General features: G+C 35.5%; 1 protein-coding gene across 1 annotated transcript in view; it reads right to left on the reverse strand.

Moving 5' to 3' along the window:
* Window positions 1–1,846: 1,846 nt before the first annotated feature.
* The window catches only part of RYK (receptor like tyrosine kinase), a 65,493-nt gene continuing 51,217 nt past the window's right edge, over window positions 1,847–16,122 (reverse strand). The window contains exons 13-14 of the mRNA XM_077752313.1: window positions 3,166–3,302; window positions 1,847–2,286 (exon numbers count right to left, since the gene is read on the reverse strand). Of these exons, the coding sequence (XP_077608439.1) occupies window positions 2,175–2,286; window positions 3,166–3,302 (249 nt within the window). The 3' untranslated portion in view covers window positions 1,847–2,174. The remainder of the gene's footprint in view (window positions 2,287–3,165; window positions 3,303–16,122) is intronic.

A 16,122-nucleotide genomic window follows, 5' to 3' on the forward strand; every position in this document is an offset into this window, starting at 1 on the left:
TAAATAAAACATTTAAAAAATTTAAAAAAAAAAGGACACACTGTAATAGAGCTCTTAGAGCCAATTTCTAAAACCACATCAGTGCTTTGTTAATTTGCTTCTTTCCTATAAAAAGTACAATTTCTGCAAAATCTCTTCAGTAATATTCACACCCTACAACAAAACAATTGGAAGAAGACCAGCCATGGAAACTTTAAAACTGCTCTCTTCATCGAAGTCAATGACTCCATGTAGCTCAGCAAGAAAAATCTATTTAAACTCCTAAACCACCTACTAAAACAAATACACATACATAACATAAAACAGCTTACAAACATAAAACAAAAGATTAAAGGCATCACACATCCCAGCAAACTAAAAGCACCTCCAAGAGCAAATGCTAACTTGGGATAGTATATCAGGTGTCAGCACTTTTTCTTCTGAACTGGTCTTGTACATAGAACTGTGATTTCTAAAAGGCAATAACCTGAGCATAAAATAGAATGAACTGAATGTTGGAAGGGATGCTAGAGTTGAACCATTCTATGTGCATAATAAATACAAGAACGAAATAAATATTTGTTGAGTGAATGCCTTCTAAGATTACAGGTTGTGAACAAAATCATTTGTAGCTTATAAATAATTCAAAGAGCTTTTAAAAAACTGGGCATTCAGGGGGCTAAGTATTTCATATAACCAAAGAACTACTCTTATTAAATAAATGGTATTCAGAAAATTATATTCTTCGTCTGCTTTTGGCAGAGTGTGTGCTGCGAGCTACTTTTCCAGATGTGCCAACTCATAAAACTTCTTTAAGAATGGCACAAGCTTCCGACTGCTCTGCATTCTCCCTAATATACCTGTAAGGATGGGAGTAGAACCAGGCACCTGCAGGCCTAGCTACTTAGGTGGCCCATTCAACTCTGCCTTAGGCCAACTACAACCAAGCATAAATACATATATACCCCTCATTTAATGGCTCTGGAGAAAAGTTTCAATGTTTTAATACTTCCTTGTAATAACAATGCCAACTTCTTATTAGAACTTGGAGGTTGAGTAGAGTCAGCTGTAACTGTGTTAGGGCTTTGGAGCCTGATTACATGGATATCTAGCTAGTTGGTACATGTTCAAAGACTTACCAAACACAACCAATCATTCATTATGAACAATATCTTCAATGCTGTTGTAATATAAAAGAAATCCTTTAATTTTTCAAGTGTTTTAAGAAACAACTTTATACTTAAGCCAGCCTTGCAGATTAGCACAGAATTTACCAAATTGCTTTTTTTTTTTTCTTTACTACTCAGAATAACTGAAGCACCCACTCTGGTGCAATAAAAGGGATTCTTAATCTTAGAAACATGACTTTACTTTCTGGAAGTATATTTTCTTCTTTCTCAAAGAGTAAAAATAAATAAAATCGCCATCATTTATTACTGACCTGACCCAAACCTACTTCTGGCTCACGGAAACACTAATTCCTGGCAAACTGAAGATGTTTCAATGAACTCCGATTCTACTTCCACCAAAATAAGAAAGCAGAAATAATTTCCATTAAAAAACAAAAAAAGAACAGTTTCCCACAAAAGGGCAACTTCTATTTCTAAAGGTTTTTCCCCCCATTTTTTCTCCATAGCTCTTCTTTAAGTTTTCTTCCTCCAATATTGCCTTTTCCTGTACAAGGCAAACCAGACATCTTTTTACAGTTTTTCTTTTCTTAAGAAAAAAGTAATGTACCTTTAAGACAAACCATTCCCAAGACTAGTGATAAATATTTTTAAAAACTTTAAAGGTGAATCACCTATATTACCTTGATGAAGTAAAAAAATAAAAAGCATTTGGCACTAAGATAGCTATTCCAAATATCTGTGTTTAAACAATTTTTAAAACTGTTTATTTATTTCGTAAGAGTGTACCCCTAGTCCACAAAGTAACTATGTTTTAAAAAATTTGGGGCCAAAAAATTTACAAAAGCCTTTTCAGTTCAACCTAATAAAAATGGTATCTAGAAAATATTCCACATTATAAAGTCTGTCTTTAAAAGTTCAGATTCTAAAGCATTCCTAAGGCACGGTGTTCCGGAAGACATATGTGCTTCTGCAGGTGTTGTGTGATGTACGAAGCATCCATGACTGGTTCCAAGTGAGCCCTGACAGGCGCGGTGCTCCTGATGCTACAGGACGGTGAGAAGAGAGTCACACATAAGCCCCCAGGGCTGCATGGAACTCCGTGAGACACTGTACTAGCTGCTGGAACTTGGGTCTCTCTTCCGGGTCTAAGGCCCAGCAACAAGCCATCACAGCAAATCTGTATAGTGACACAAATGGAAAATCAGGTTAATGATAATACAGTACTCCTAATATTCTGGTCAATTTGATGCCAGATTTTCTGTCTACAGGTGGGCATGGAAAGAATAATACTAAAAATCAATGAATATTACTGTATGTTGGCAGCTCTAAAATGAAAAGAAACTAAAATGAGTGACCTGGATTTTATGTGTAGATTTCAATTCTTCATGATGTCATATCAAAATACATCAGCAAATACAGAGATTTCATATAAATGCCTAAAATCCATGTTTTGTGAGAGAAAGAACTTGAAGGAAGCGGAAAGTTTATTTAAGCTCTAAGCATCCTATATCTACAGTAAAATCAGCACAAAAGCTGTCGGGGATTCAGGAACTGAGACCACAGTCATGTGTGCACTCAATCACCCCTGAATAGCCTCCTGCCCACCTCAATCCCTTTACATGGGAAGTTACTGGATGAAAGCAGGAAACAGGAACTATCTCAGTCACTAGCCTGGAACATTTTCCTTACATATCAGTTGATGCCAACTCACAAGGCAAGATGACAATGAAAAAGGCTTTTTGTAACTAAGGCCATATAAATAAAAGTCAGATCCTCACTCTACATAGAATAACTGACTGTATTCAGTACTGTCTTACTATGTCTCTCAGATTAGATTTAGGACTACAAATAGAAAAACTATAAAATGTTCTAATGTCAAATGTATTAAAGGATGAATGAGTCTGGTTTACTTTGTGAATCTCTGTGAGTCTAATTCAAATCCAAAGAGTCATTATTCTCTAAAGGGAAGTCTGTATGAATATGGACACCTGCTTTCCTTTTATCCCAGTATCATAAATAGAGTGAAACCCATGTCTTCAAGCTCAGAATCACTTACAGCTCATCAGGACAGTTAATTGGCTGGGCTATTCGGTAGCCATCTTTCAGGTACGCGGCCATCTCAAAGGGATCAATGTCCACATACGGTGTCTGTCCCAGAGTCATGAGCTCCCACAGTGTCACTCCAAAGGCCCACTAAGGAGAGGAAGAGAAACACAAGAGAACATTTACAACAGTTGTCAGAGCGCTGCTGCCCATGACTGACGATGGACCAAAAACAGCACCCAATTCTTAAGGGAAGCAAAACACCTACCAAAAGAAGTCTATTATAACTAGCTAGTTTCTCTGAGACAGAAAAGAGCACTTTAATGAATGCACCTTTTAATGTATAGAGTATCATTATTATATATTCTAAGGTAATTAGATCCCTGGGAATGAACTGTTTTTACTGTTGATTTCAAGACCCACCACCCTAGGGGCACCTGGGTGGCTCAGTCAGTTAAGCATCTGACTTCAGCTCAGGTCATGATCTTGCAGTTTGTGAGTTTGAGCCTTGCTTTGGATTCTGTATCGTCCTCTCTCTCTGCCCCTCCCCCATTCACAGTCTGTCTGTCTCTCTCTCAAAAATAAACATTAAAAAAAAAAAGACCCACCACCACTAATTATGTCTAAGATTTTCCTAAAATGAAAAATCTGTTACATTATATAACTACAGCTATTCTTCCATAACTGAGAAGTGGAAAATGAATAAAACTTAAGCCTAACTGGAAGGAAGAGCATTCTGAAGAAGTGAAATATGTAAACTATTTAAATATAAGATGTCATGGATTTTTACTATATTCAAATAATTTAAATTAATTGATGAAAGTATCCTGAAAAAACATCTTCCAACCTTACTTGAGTAAAAGGTCAGATTTATTTAAAATCAACGTATGAACAACCAGTAAGAACAGAAATCATAAGCAGTGGCAATAGTGTTCATTCATAGTCCAACCAGGGCTCCCCACTGTGGCCCCAATGTGGTTACACAGGCTCACAGGGATTGTGCAGCAGGCAGGCAACATGTCTACACAGAGTTACTGCCATGTGATCAGAAAGGACTAAGAGCAGGGACCCCCGCTGATCCACCACCACTTGTAAACCCCGAGGTCAGAACAGTGGAAGCTGGAGGAGGATGAGGGTATCTGTGTGCCATAGTATCGTGTTTATGAGTCTCTTCTGTTCTAGACATTTTGAATCCTTTACCTCATCTAATTTTCATAACAAACCTGTGAGAAGCACTGGTAGCTCAATTTTACAGGTAAGAAAATTGAGGCCAGAGGAGTAACTGGATCAAAAAAACAAATTCTTTTAATGAGTGAAGAAGGAAAAAAAAAATTGAGAAAAAGAAAAGGAAAAAAACACCCCACAAGTCAAAAATGAGTCTATGTACAAAATCTGAGCATAGAGCATTAAATTTTAAGTAATTATTTTTCAATAACAAAATCCAGAAATATTCCCTAAAGCATACAGATTTTTTAAAAAACCTTCTATTAGTGAACACCAGCTTTATTTCTTATTATAATCAATGCAAACAAACAAAAAAAGACAGTGGAAAGTATCTTTTAGAATATTTAAAAAACTGTCAATGGGTCCTATACCAGGCCAAAATATACTTCCAAAATTAAGGCAAAAAAATATATATATTTTTTTATATAAACAGAAGCTGAGATGGAAATTTGGATCTACACAAAAAATGAATAATACTAAAAACATGAGTAACAACTAGATTTTTTTCTTAAAATTTCTTTAATAGACTGTTTAAGGCAAAAACAGTAACATGTATTGTGGGGTTTACTACTATAATGTGTATAGTAGTAAAATGTATGCCCACAGTAGCATAAAGGATGGAAGGAGATAACTAAGTGGAAATAGGGTAAGTGCTTATATTAAACATGAGTGGTAGAATATAATTTGAAAGTAGGTGTACACTGTAAACTCTAAGACAGGTTTCTCAACCTCAGCACTGTGTATATTGTGGGCTGCATAATTCTTTGTTGTGAGAGACTATCCTATATCTTGTGAGATCCTTAGCAATATCCTTGGCCTCTACTCAATAGATGCTCCAAGTGTGACAACTGAAATTACCTCCAGAACTTACCAAATATCCCCTGGTGGGGAAAGTTAAACTGCCCCCAGCTGAAGGTGAAAATCACTAAGCTAGACTAATCAAAGTAAATAAAAGACACAAATTACTGATACCAGGAATGAAAGAGGGAACATCATTACATCAAAAAAATCTGAACTCAACTTTATGACAATAAATTCAATTAACTTAGATGAAATGAACAAATTCCTTGAACAAATTTATTGAAAGATGTCAATAATCAAAATAGACATAAGAATAAATAGAAAACATATGTAATCTACATCTATTAAAGAAATTGAATGCATAGTTAAAAATTTTTCCACAAAGAGAACTGCATCCAATTTCACTGAGCGAATTCTATCAAATTTGAAAGAAAAAAAACAGACAAACCTTTATTAGTTTCCTTGGGCTGCCATAATGAAGTAAAACAAACTGGATGGCTTAAACAACAGAACGTATTATCTCACAGCTCTAGAGTCTAGAAGTTGATTATCAAGGTGTCACCAGAGCTTTGCCCCCTCTGAAACTCACAGGGAGTTTACTGCTTATTCCCAGCCTCTGTTGGCAGCTGGAAATCCTTGGTGTTCGTAGGCTTATAGCCATGGCACCTCTCTCTCTGCCTGTTTTCACGTACATTCTCCCTTCCCATGTCTGTGTCTCTTCTTATGAGGACACCAGTCATACTGGATTAAGATACACCCTGAGTATGACTTCATCTTAATACCGTATCTACAATGACCTTATTTCCAATTAATGTCACATTCTAAGGTACTAGGGGCCAGGACTTCAACCTAGTTTTTAGTGGGGTACAATTCAACCTATGGCATAATCCCACACAAATTCTTTTCTGAAAACAGAGGAAGGGAATATTTCCCAACTCATTTTGAGACCAGTATTCCCTTAAATACCAAAACCAAAGAGTTAATAAGCCTTTGGAACTTAGTATCCTTTTCATTAACAGATCATTAGGGTGGAGCAATGCCCATCTCTGAGGCATTTTTGAAGGGAGATGGAGTGGGGGGCGGAGTGGAGAGAAAGGGAGGAACAAGTGGGGAGGGATGTATAGTTTTAAAATCTCCACAGAGACAGCCTATTGAAATTTTCCTTAAAAGTGCTGCTTTAAAAATGGAAAAATGATTTCAAATTAATAAAACTAAAGGAAGGTGCCTGCATACATCCAAGCATTTATTTATCTTAAAAAGCTCAATCTAGGTGAACTTTCAATAATGACAATAACTAGTAGTAATACCCAATTTTAAAAATCATGTCCAATTTCCATATGGAAGGTAGTTCACCATCTTGATGGAACAGAGCCCAAAGAAGTAAAACTGGTTGAGTGTTCCCATCCCTTCTTTATGAGATGGGCCTGTTCTTACACTTGATTGTGGCAGCAGCTTTGGAAAAGGAATAATCAATCCAAACTAGATTTTGGAGGAAGAAACAATGGGAATTAGTAACAAGTGGCTATCACCATTTTGTACACAAAGAATAAGCCCATCCACTGACCATGGAGGTACATGCTATCAGCTTCTGACTGTAAGGGACTTTCACAGTAATGCTGCTGGTGTCTGAGATCTGGACATACACAGATATGAAAATAGTATAATGTGCATAAGCTGACTTTAAAAAATTACTTCTTTCACATTGCATTGTTCTGTTCACATTATTATCACTAAACATCCACCTAAGGTTCTCATATTACATATTGCAACACTAATAAACACCAAAAAAAAAGAACAATAAAGCCAAAGGGTACACTGCAATTTCACTTCCTTAAAAGCCAACAAGTGATTAATTACATGTTGGCTCACCAACCTTAAAAAAAAAATCAAGACCAAACAGCACAAGGATGATTTGTGGAAAAATTGCTCTCTAAAGTCTTCTGATAACTAAGCCATTTAAAATTTAGACAGACTTATTCTATAATTTCCTTTTGTTAGACGTTGTTGGAAAGGGGGCAGTAAGAAGGTCAAGCTGTTTTTTCCAGAGTTTTAAGGAAGGCTGCTGCTACATCCGTTTAAAGAACATTTAGAGAACAACAAATGTTCTTTTATTCTTTATATTTCTCTTTGCCCAACTTGTGTTATTTTATAGTTCAATATATAGGATATGAAACTTTTGTCCTAACAACATATACCGATGTTGAACTGTCAGAAAGTATATAAATAAGATTCTTTTTTGCTTTATAAATGTAATATTAACTAATAATGCTGGAGCTATTCAGAGATTTCCATTCTGTTACTTCAGGAATTTATAAGGCAAGGCTAACCTCAGTATACTATATACTGCTGAGAAAAGAATTTTGTCCATTTCTAAAGGGTCTCAATAAAAGCAGCACAATCAGGTATTTTATGGCTGGCTTTTCTGGTAATATTAGAAACCTAACCCCATCCCCTTCTCACATATGAAAATGGATTCAGATGACCAAAGAGCAGTTAATTTAATCTGGGTCAAATGCTTTCCAAGCTTGACTAATGAGAAGAATCATCTAGGTTGTCTGTGACAAGTACACATTCCCCAGGCCTATCCTAGTAATTTTGAAGCCCGGAACTCAATCACTCTCTCTCCGCCCATTCATTTATTCATTTGAGAAAGAGAGAGAGAGAAAGAGAGAGAGAGAGAGAGAGCGCAAGCGAGGGAGCACGAGAGCGAGCGAGAGCAGGGAAGAAGGGAAGAGAGGGCAGAAAGAGAGACTCTTAATAAGCAGGATACATGCTCAGTGCAGAACTCTACACGGGGCTCGATCCTACAACCCTGGGATCATGACCTAAGCCAAAATCAAGAGTCAGACACTCAACTGACTGAGCCACCTAGGCACCCTGGAACTCAATATTTTAAACAAGAGTCCTTACTTGATCTTAAGATCCAGCAAATTTAGGAATTAATCTTAAATGTGTTAGCAAGTGGTGGTCAGATAACAAAGACAGTTTTTATTTTTATTGTAGTATGGCTGATATTCAATAAACTGCATATAGAGCACTCAATTTGTAAGATGATACATGTATATACTCCTGCAACCATTGCTACAATCAGGATAATGAACATATCCATCACCTCCTAAAGATTCTTCCTACACTAATCCTTTCTTCCGGCCCCTCCCACCATTAGCCCTACCATTCCCAAGTAATCATTAGTCTGCTTTCTGTCACTAGTCTGCATTTTCTGGAATTTTATATAAATGAAATCAGTCAAAGTACACTTCCTAGCTTCTTTCACTTAGAGTAATGATTTTGGCATTCATCTATGACACAACATGTACTGACAGTTCATCCCTTTCATTGTTGAATAATAATATGAATACAGCAGCTTGTTCACCCATTTACCTGTTGATGGACATCTGGATTATTTCCTGGTTTAGTTACTGAAAGCTATTATAAACATCTATGTACAAATACTGGCAAGGATACATGCTTTCACTTATCTACGGGCAAAATGACTGGATATGGTAGATATGTTTAACTTTTTAAGAAACTGCAAACTGTTTTCCAAAGTGACCATACAGTGCATATTAGATTCCCACCAGTAGCATAAGAACACTACAATTCCTCCATGTCCTTGTAAACGCTTTAGCCTTTTTAATTTTAGCTACACAAATGGGTGTGTAATGCTATCTCACTGTGGTTTTAACTTGCATTCTCCTAATGACTAAATAACTTGATCATATCTTCATGTGCTTATTTGCCATATATCTTCATTGGTGAAGGGTCTCTTCAAACATTTTGCCTGTTTTTGTTACTGAGTTTTAAGAGTTCTTTATATATTCTGCATTTATTTCCTTTATCAGATATACAATTTGCAAATCATTTGAGTGTGACTTGCCTTTTTATTCTCCTAATACTTAATGCCAGCATTACATGGTCTTGATTACTGTAATTTGAAATCAGACCTCCAATTTTTTTTTTCTTTCAAAGCTCTTTGGCTATTCTAGATCCTCCACATTTCCTTATCAATTTTAGAATCAATGTGTCGATTTCTACCAAAAAATTAAAAGCCTGAAAAATTTCTGTTTGGGACTGTGTGGACTCTAGATCAATTTGGAGAGAACATCTTGAGTCTTCCAATCAATAAACAAGTTTTTATAGCTCTCCATTTATATAGGTCTTTAATTTCTGTTAACAATGTTTTAGAGTTTTCACTGTATGGATATTTCACATTTTAGATATATTCCTAAGAATTTCATATTTTTTGATGCTTTTATAACCAATCTTCTACATCTAATGAGGTGATCATATAGTTTTCTTTTTTAGTATATTAATACAGTAAATTGCACTGCTTGATTTTCAAATGGTAAAACAAACTCGTATTCTTGGGATAAAGCCTACGTGGTCATAAAGTGGTTTTTAAAATATATTTTGGATTCTATTTGCTAAACTTTTGTTTAGAATTTTAACATCTATGATCATGAGGAAGAATAATCTTCTTTTCTTCTAAACTTTCGTGATGTTTCTAAGTAGCGCTGACTCTGTAGAATGAATTACAAAGTATCCTTTCCTCAATTTTCTTTAAGAGAATGTACAGAATTTGTATTATTTCTTTCCTAAATGTTTGGAATACCAATGCCCTAGAGATTGTTCTGGACCCAGAGTCTTCTCTTTTAGCATGTTTTTAAACATTCAATTTCTTTAATAGATAAAGGGCTATTCAGATCATCTACTTTTTGAGTTATTTTCCAAAGTATTTGTTCACTTCACCTAAGTGTGTGAATTTACTGGGAAAAAATTGTTCATAATATTCTTAATACTTACAAGTATCATAAGAACCTGTAATGTTATCACCTTCCTCATTCATTATATTAGTGTGCAACTTATTTCTTTTTTCCTGATTAGTCTGGTGACAGATTTATCACAATTTCACAGTGAAAATCAACTTTACTGATTTTCCCTATTGTTTTTCTATTTCATATTTCACTGACTTCCGTCTATAATATTATCTTTTTTCATTTCATCTGCCTACTTGGGGTTTAATTTGCCCAAGGTGAAAACTAAGATGACTAATTTGAGACTTGTCTTCTTAGCTTGTATTGTTTAATAGTATATATATTCACCCTTGAGTAGCATCCCCCAAACTTTGAAATTATGTTTTTTCATCTAAACTCATCATTTATGAATTATGAATTATGTTTAAAATCATAATTTAATCATTATGTTTTTTCAGTTCTAAGTATTTCATAATTTCTTTTTTTTAATAGTTTATTTGAAAGAGACTGTGCATATGCATGTGCAAGTCAGGGAGGGGTGAAGAGGGAGAGAGAAAATCTCAAGCAGGCTCTGGGCTGTCAGTGCAGAGACTGACATGGGGCTTAATCTCAGAAACTGAGCCAAAATCAAGAGTCGGACACTTAACTGACTTGAGTCACCTAGGTGTCCCAAAATTTCTCTTTTGAATTCTTCTTTGACACATGGGTTATTTGGAAGTAAGTGTATTATTTAGTTTCTATATACTTGGGACTTTTCTAGATTCCTATTTTTGATTTCTAATTTAATTCCACTGTGTTCACAAACTCTACTTTGTATGAATTGATACTTTTATGTTTATTTATTTTATGGCCTGGAATATGGTCATCTTAGCAAATATTCCATGTATTTGCTTGAAAAGAATATGGATTTTGCTGTTGTTGGGTGGTGTTTTGTCAATGAGATCCAGGTTGGTTGACACTATCATTCAAATCTATATCCTTACCAATTTTCTATTTTATCAATAAGAGAGGAACATTGAACTGTGTTCATTATGTTTTAAAGAGATTTAAATAATAAGAAAAAATTTACATATTATGCATATAGTTACCATTTCTGGTACTCTCTGGTTCCTTTGGAAATTTTTTAAAAAAAATATTAATTTTTGAGACACAGAGAGAGATAGAGTATGAGCAGGGTACGGGCAGAGAGAGAGGGACACAGAATCTGAAGCAGACTCCAGGCTCTGAGCTGTCAGCACAGAGCCTGACATGGGGCTTAAACTCATGAACCACAAGATCATGACTTGAGCCAAAGTCGGACTCTTAAATGACTAAACTACCCAGGGACCTCCTCTCTGGCTCCTTTGTATAGATCCATATTTCCACCTGGTATCACTGGTTCCTAAAGGACTTCTTTTAATATTATTTTGTAGTGTGGGTTTGCTCATGATAATTATTTCAGGTTTGGTATTTCTAAAAAAGTTTTTTCCCCCCTTCATTTTTGAAAGATATTTTCACTGGGTATAGAATTCTACGTTCATAAATTTTTTTCTTCAACAGTACTTTAAAAATGTTGTTTAACTGTCTTCTCCCTTGCATTGCTTCCAATAAGAAATTTGTTGCCATCCTTTTCTTGATTCTTCTGTATATTAATGGGTTTTTTTTCCTGGCTGCTTTTAAGACTTTCTCATTGTACTAGTTCTGAGCAATTTGACTATAATGTACTGTGGTTTAGTTTCTTCTTGCTTCTTGGGTTTGGGGTTTGTTCATTTCTTACATCTGTGGGTTTAGAGTTTTCACCAAATTCGGAAACATTTGTCTTTATTTCTTATTCTTTCTGTCCCTCTTGTTCGCTCTGTGGACCCCAATTACACAAATATTTACCTGAAGTTATCCCACAGCTCAATGAGATATCCTTTAAGAATTTCATGTATCTTCTCTTTCTTTGTATTTCTTGCTTTACTCCCATATCAAAAGGAAGGTATTCTTCCTCCCATGCCAAGACTATACCTTCACCTGGCCTCCTGAGCCCACCTTACTTATCATCTCTTGGACCCCCCCCCCTCCAAAAACCACATGTCCAACCTCTTTCTCTCCATGTTTCCCTGGCCTAAAAAACAAACCAAACAAGCCCAATAAAAAACAAAACAAGGAAGTAACAAAGCCTCTCTTAATTCTGCCATCCCATCAAACTATGATCATTTCATTCTACTTCATAGCTGTACTTCTTCAAAGTGTAATCTACTTATTGCCCTTGCCTTCTCATCTCCCACAGAGCCCACAACAATCACATCTACCTTTAATGATTTACTAAATCCACTTGTTCAAATGCTCTCAATGATTTACTAATCCTCTCTGACCACTGCAGGTATATTTATAGACTAAAGTCTCCCTGAAACTATCTCCTTCCTTGGCTTCCATGATGCAACATTCAACTTAATTCTTTCTTTCCTCACTAACTGAAACTACATATTCCCTGTATTCTTCCCTTGGCTTTCTTTTCTCTCTATTCACTACCTCTGGGATCAAACGCTCCTGTTCATTCAATCCTCACTTTAATGAAGCTTATGTCCAATTTCTAATATCCTGCTTTTATATTGTTCCAGAATTCCAGACCCACATTTGATCCATTAGTATCTTGAACTCAACCTGCCCCATTATCAAATCAATCATGTTTTCCCCCAAACCATATATTCTACCTACTGTCTTCAATTGTGTTGTATCTTCACAATGATCTCAGATTTACCTAACAGCAGAACCAAAGAAAAGTACAGATCAAAGATTACACTGAAGTTTTTGGAAACATGGGCCCCAAGTAGAAAGGCAGAATAGACATTTATGCAATAGATCTAGTAATTAAGTGCTCAAATTGACTTAAGTGCAAAGGCAGTTAAGTGCATTAATTGAGTTTTGCCTCAGTGCTCAAAAGTCCATTAAGAAATTTATTCATAAATAACAACCGTGGTCAAAAGAGAGAATCTCTGAAGTAAAGTCTGTGGAAGTGAGATAAGAAGAAATGTGAAATTCAACATGGAAACAGAGAGGATAAGAGGTCAGTGTGAGCCATTCAGAATTTTTTTACACATTCAAGTACACAGCTCTCCAAGGGTAAGATTAACACAGCTGGCTGTGAATGTTCTTAAAATAAATGACCCAAAAGGTATATCTATATACATCAACTTCAGTTCTGTAACTATGGAACACCTGCTAAAGGAAAGTAAGTAAAGCAGAGTTTCCACTGACCATTCCGGAAAGAATGACTTACGCATAAAAATATAACACAGCATGTGGTAGGTGCCATTAGGCAGGTACAAAACTTTCTGGATTTCCAAAGAAGACCAAATCAAGGGCATAAAAGTACCTTGTGTGTATGGACTCAGCAGGAATTCCAGAATGGATGAAATACAGACTATAAGGAATGTACAATGGAAAATAAAAAGTTAAAAAGGGAAGATGAGGTAAGAAACAGAAGGCTCTGAAAACTAGGGGAAGGAGCATGAATCTTCCTTTACCAACTTCTTGTGATTAAGAGTTCACTTTGAAGATCAAAATATCATGGAAGAATATTCCTAGCAATGAAAGAAAGCTATTGTTTACTTACTAACATTAATCGATTTTCACAAGTTTTAAAAACTGATATCCACTGTGCACAAGGTACAGGCTTTACTCCTTTACCGGCCTATACACTCCATCCTAAATATACAATTTTTAAAGCTTTTATTATTCTATGAATTTTAGGTTTTCAGATACATAGTTTCTAGGCCTTTTTCAATAACTGTAACAGATATATAAATACAGGAGTAAATTACCTTAAAAAAGCTTTACATTTAAAATTTAAGATATAACTAATACATTTATACAAGTGACCCTTAAAATAGGCCTTTCAACAATTCTTCAAGGTTAACTACCTAAAAATCTTGATATTCCTCCAGATTTATCATTGTGGCAAATACTTTTTTATACCAGCCAAATGAATGCAGATATATAATGACTGTATACAAAAATGCACTGACTGCATCAGGAATCAAATTTAGTACATGCTGCTAACTCTAAAAATCAGCAATCTTTAAGCACAGAGTGTCATACATGATTGAAAAGAGATGACTTCTACTATGAAACTGCCCTAAGATCTGTGATTAGGAAAGACAGAAGAACCAATATTGGATGCCTACCAGGCCATCACACATATCTGCTATTTATGATACTTTATGGTACCAGATGCTTAGACACTGATCTTCAAAACATAGGCTATTTGAAGGGACCGTTAAACGTCAAGGAAGGGAAAGGAAAGGGAAAGGGATGTTCATGAGATCTCCTGAAGAAAATATCTATTCTTAGGAAGAAACTAATATAGAAAATGTATCAAGGGCAATACTTGATCACAAGACAGCAACCGGTCACCTCGAAAATGACAAATGTTCCTTAAGTAAATCCATTTATTCCTCTTCCCCAGGAAATACTAGGACAATTAAAATAATACTATGAAATACAACTAAGCAATATTTTAGTATTAATAATATTAAGCTGTAAATCTTTATTTTCTAATGTCCAAATGATTCTTTCACCTTTCCAGCTTTTTCTTAGTAAGTTTATATCAATTGCTATTAATGTTAATTTTTATTTAGTTAAATTTATTGAAGTACAGTTGACACACAATATCAAGTTAGTTTCAGGTACACAACATAATGATTTGACTAGTCTATACATTATATTATGCTCACAAGTATTAGCTACAATCTGTCACCATACAATGCAATGCTATTCCTCTTAAAATGTGAATTTTATACTTAAATGGTACATCTAAGATTGTTGATGTGTAAAATCTACAACAATAATAGAAATGAATAAATACTGGGAATGTATGCATTATTCTAAAATTAGTAATAAAGAAACAATATAAAATAGAAAGTTTTCCATGCTTTTAAAAATAATAAGGATTCTCCCAGTGAAGGAAAGGGCAAATGACATGAATAGACACTTCCCCAAAGAGGACACCAAGGTGGCTAAGAGACACATGAAATAATGCTCAACATCACTCATCATCAGGGAGATACAAATCAAAACCACAATGAGATACCACCTCACACCTATCAAAATGGCCAACATTAACAACTCAGGCAACAGCAGATGTTGGCGAGGATATGGAGAAAGAGGATCTCTTTTGCACTGCTGGTGGGAATGCAAACCGGTGCAGCCACTCTGGAAAACAGTATGGAGGTTCCTCAAAAAATTAAAAATAGAACTACCCTACAGTCCCGCAATTGCACTACGAGGTATTTACCCAAGGGATACAGGTGTGCTGTTTCAAAGGGGCACATGCATCCCAATGTTTATAGCAGTGCTATCGACAATATCTAAAGTACAGAAAGAGCCCAAACGTCCATTAGTGGATGAATGGATAAAGAAGCCCAAATGTCCATCAATGGATGAATGGAGTATTACTCAGCAATCAAAAAGGATGAAATCTTGCCATCTGCAACTATGTGGGTGGAACCAGAGGGTATTATGGTAAGCGAAATTAGTCAGAGAAAGACAAATATCATATGACCCCACTCATGTGGAATTTAAGACACAAAACAGACGAACATAAGGGAAGAGAACAAAAATAATGTAAACACAGGGAGGGGGACAAAACAATAACAGACTCTTAAATACAGAGAACTATCAGAGGGTTGCTGGAGGAGTTGTAGGAGGGGGTGATGGACTAAATGGGTAAGGAATCTGAAATCACTGTTTCACTATATGCTAACTAACTTGGATGTAAATTAAAAAAATAAAGAAATTATAAAACTTTCAAATTAAAAAAATAAAACAAAAACTAACAAAAAAGTAGACGCTATAGTTCTCAAAAAACCAAAAAAAAGAAAGAAAGAAAAACAACAACCAAATACTGGGTATTCTCTGAAAACTGTTACCTTTTTTTTATTTTTTTATTTTTTAAATATTTTTATTTTTTATTTCTAGGAGAGAGAGAGAGAGACAGCTTGAGCAGGGGAGGGTCAGAGAGAGAGGGAGATACAGACTCCGAAATAGGATCCAGGCTCTGAGTTGGCAGTCAGCACAGAGCCTGACGCGGGGCTCGAACCCACGAACNTCAATGGATGAATGGAGTATTACTCAGCAATCAAAAAGGATGAAATCTTGCCATCTGCAACTATGTGGGTGGAACCAGAGGGTATTATGGTAAGCGAAATTAGTCAGAGAAAGACAAA

The sequence above is a fragment of the Crocuta crocuta genome, unplaced genomic scaffold (assembly GCF_008692635.1).
Source record: "Crocuta crocuta isolate KB4526 unplaced genomic scaffold, BGI_CrCroc_1.0 scaffold580, whole genome shotgun sequence".
Taxonomy (NCBI): Eukaryota; Metazoa; Chordata; class Mammalia; order Carnivora; family Hyaenidae; genus Crocuta; species Crocuta crocuta.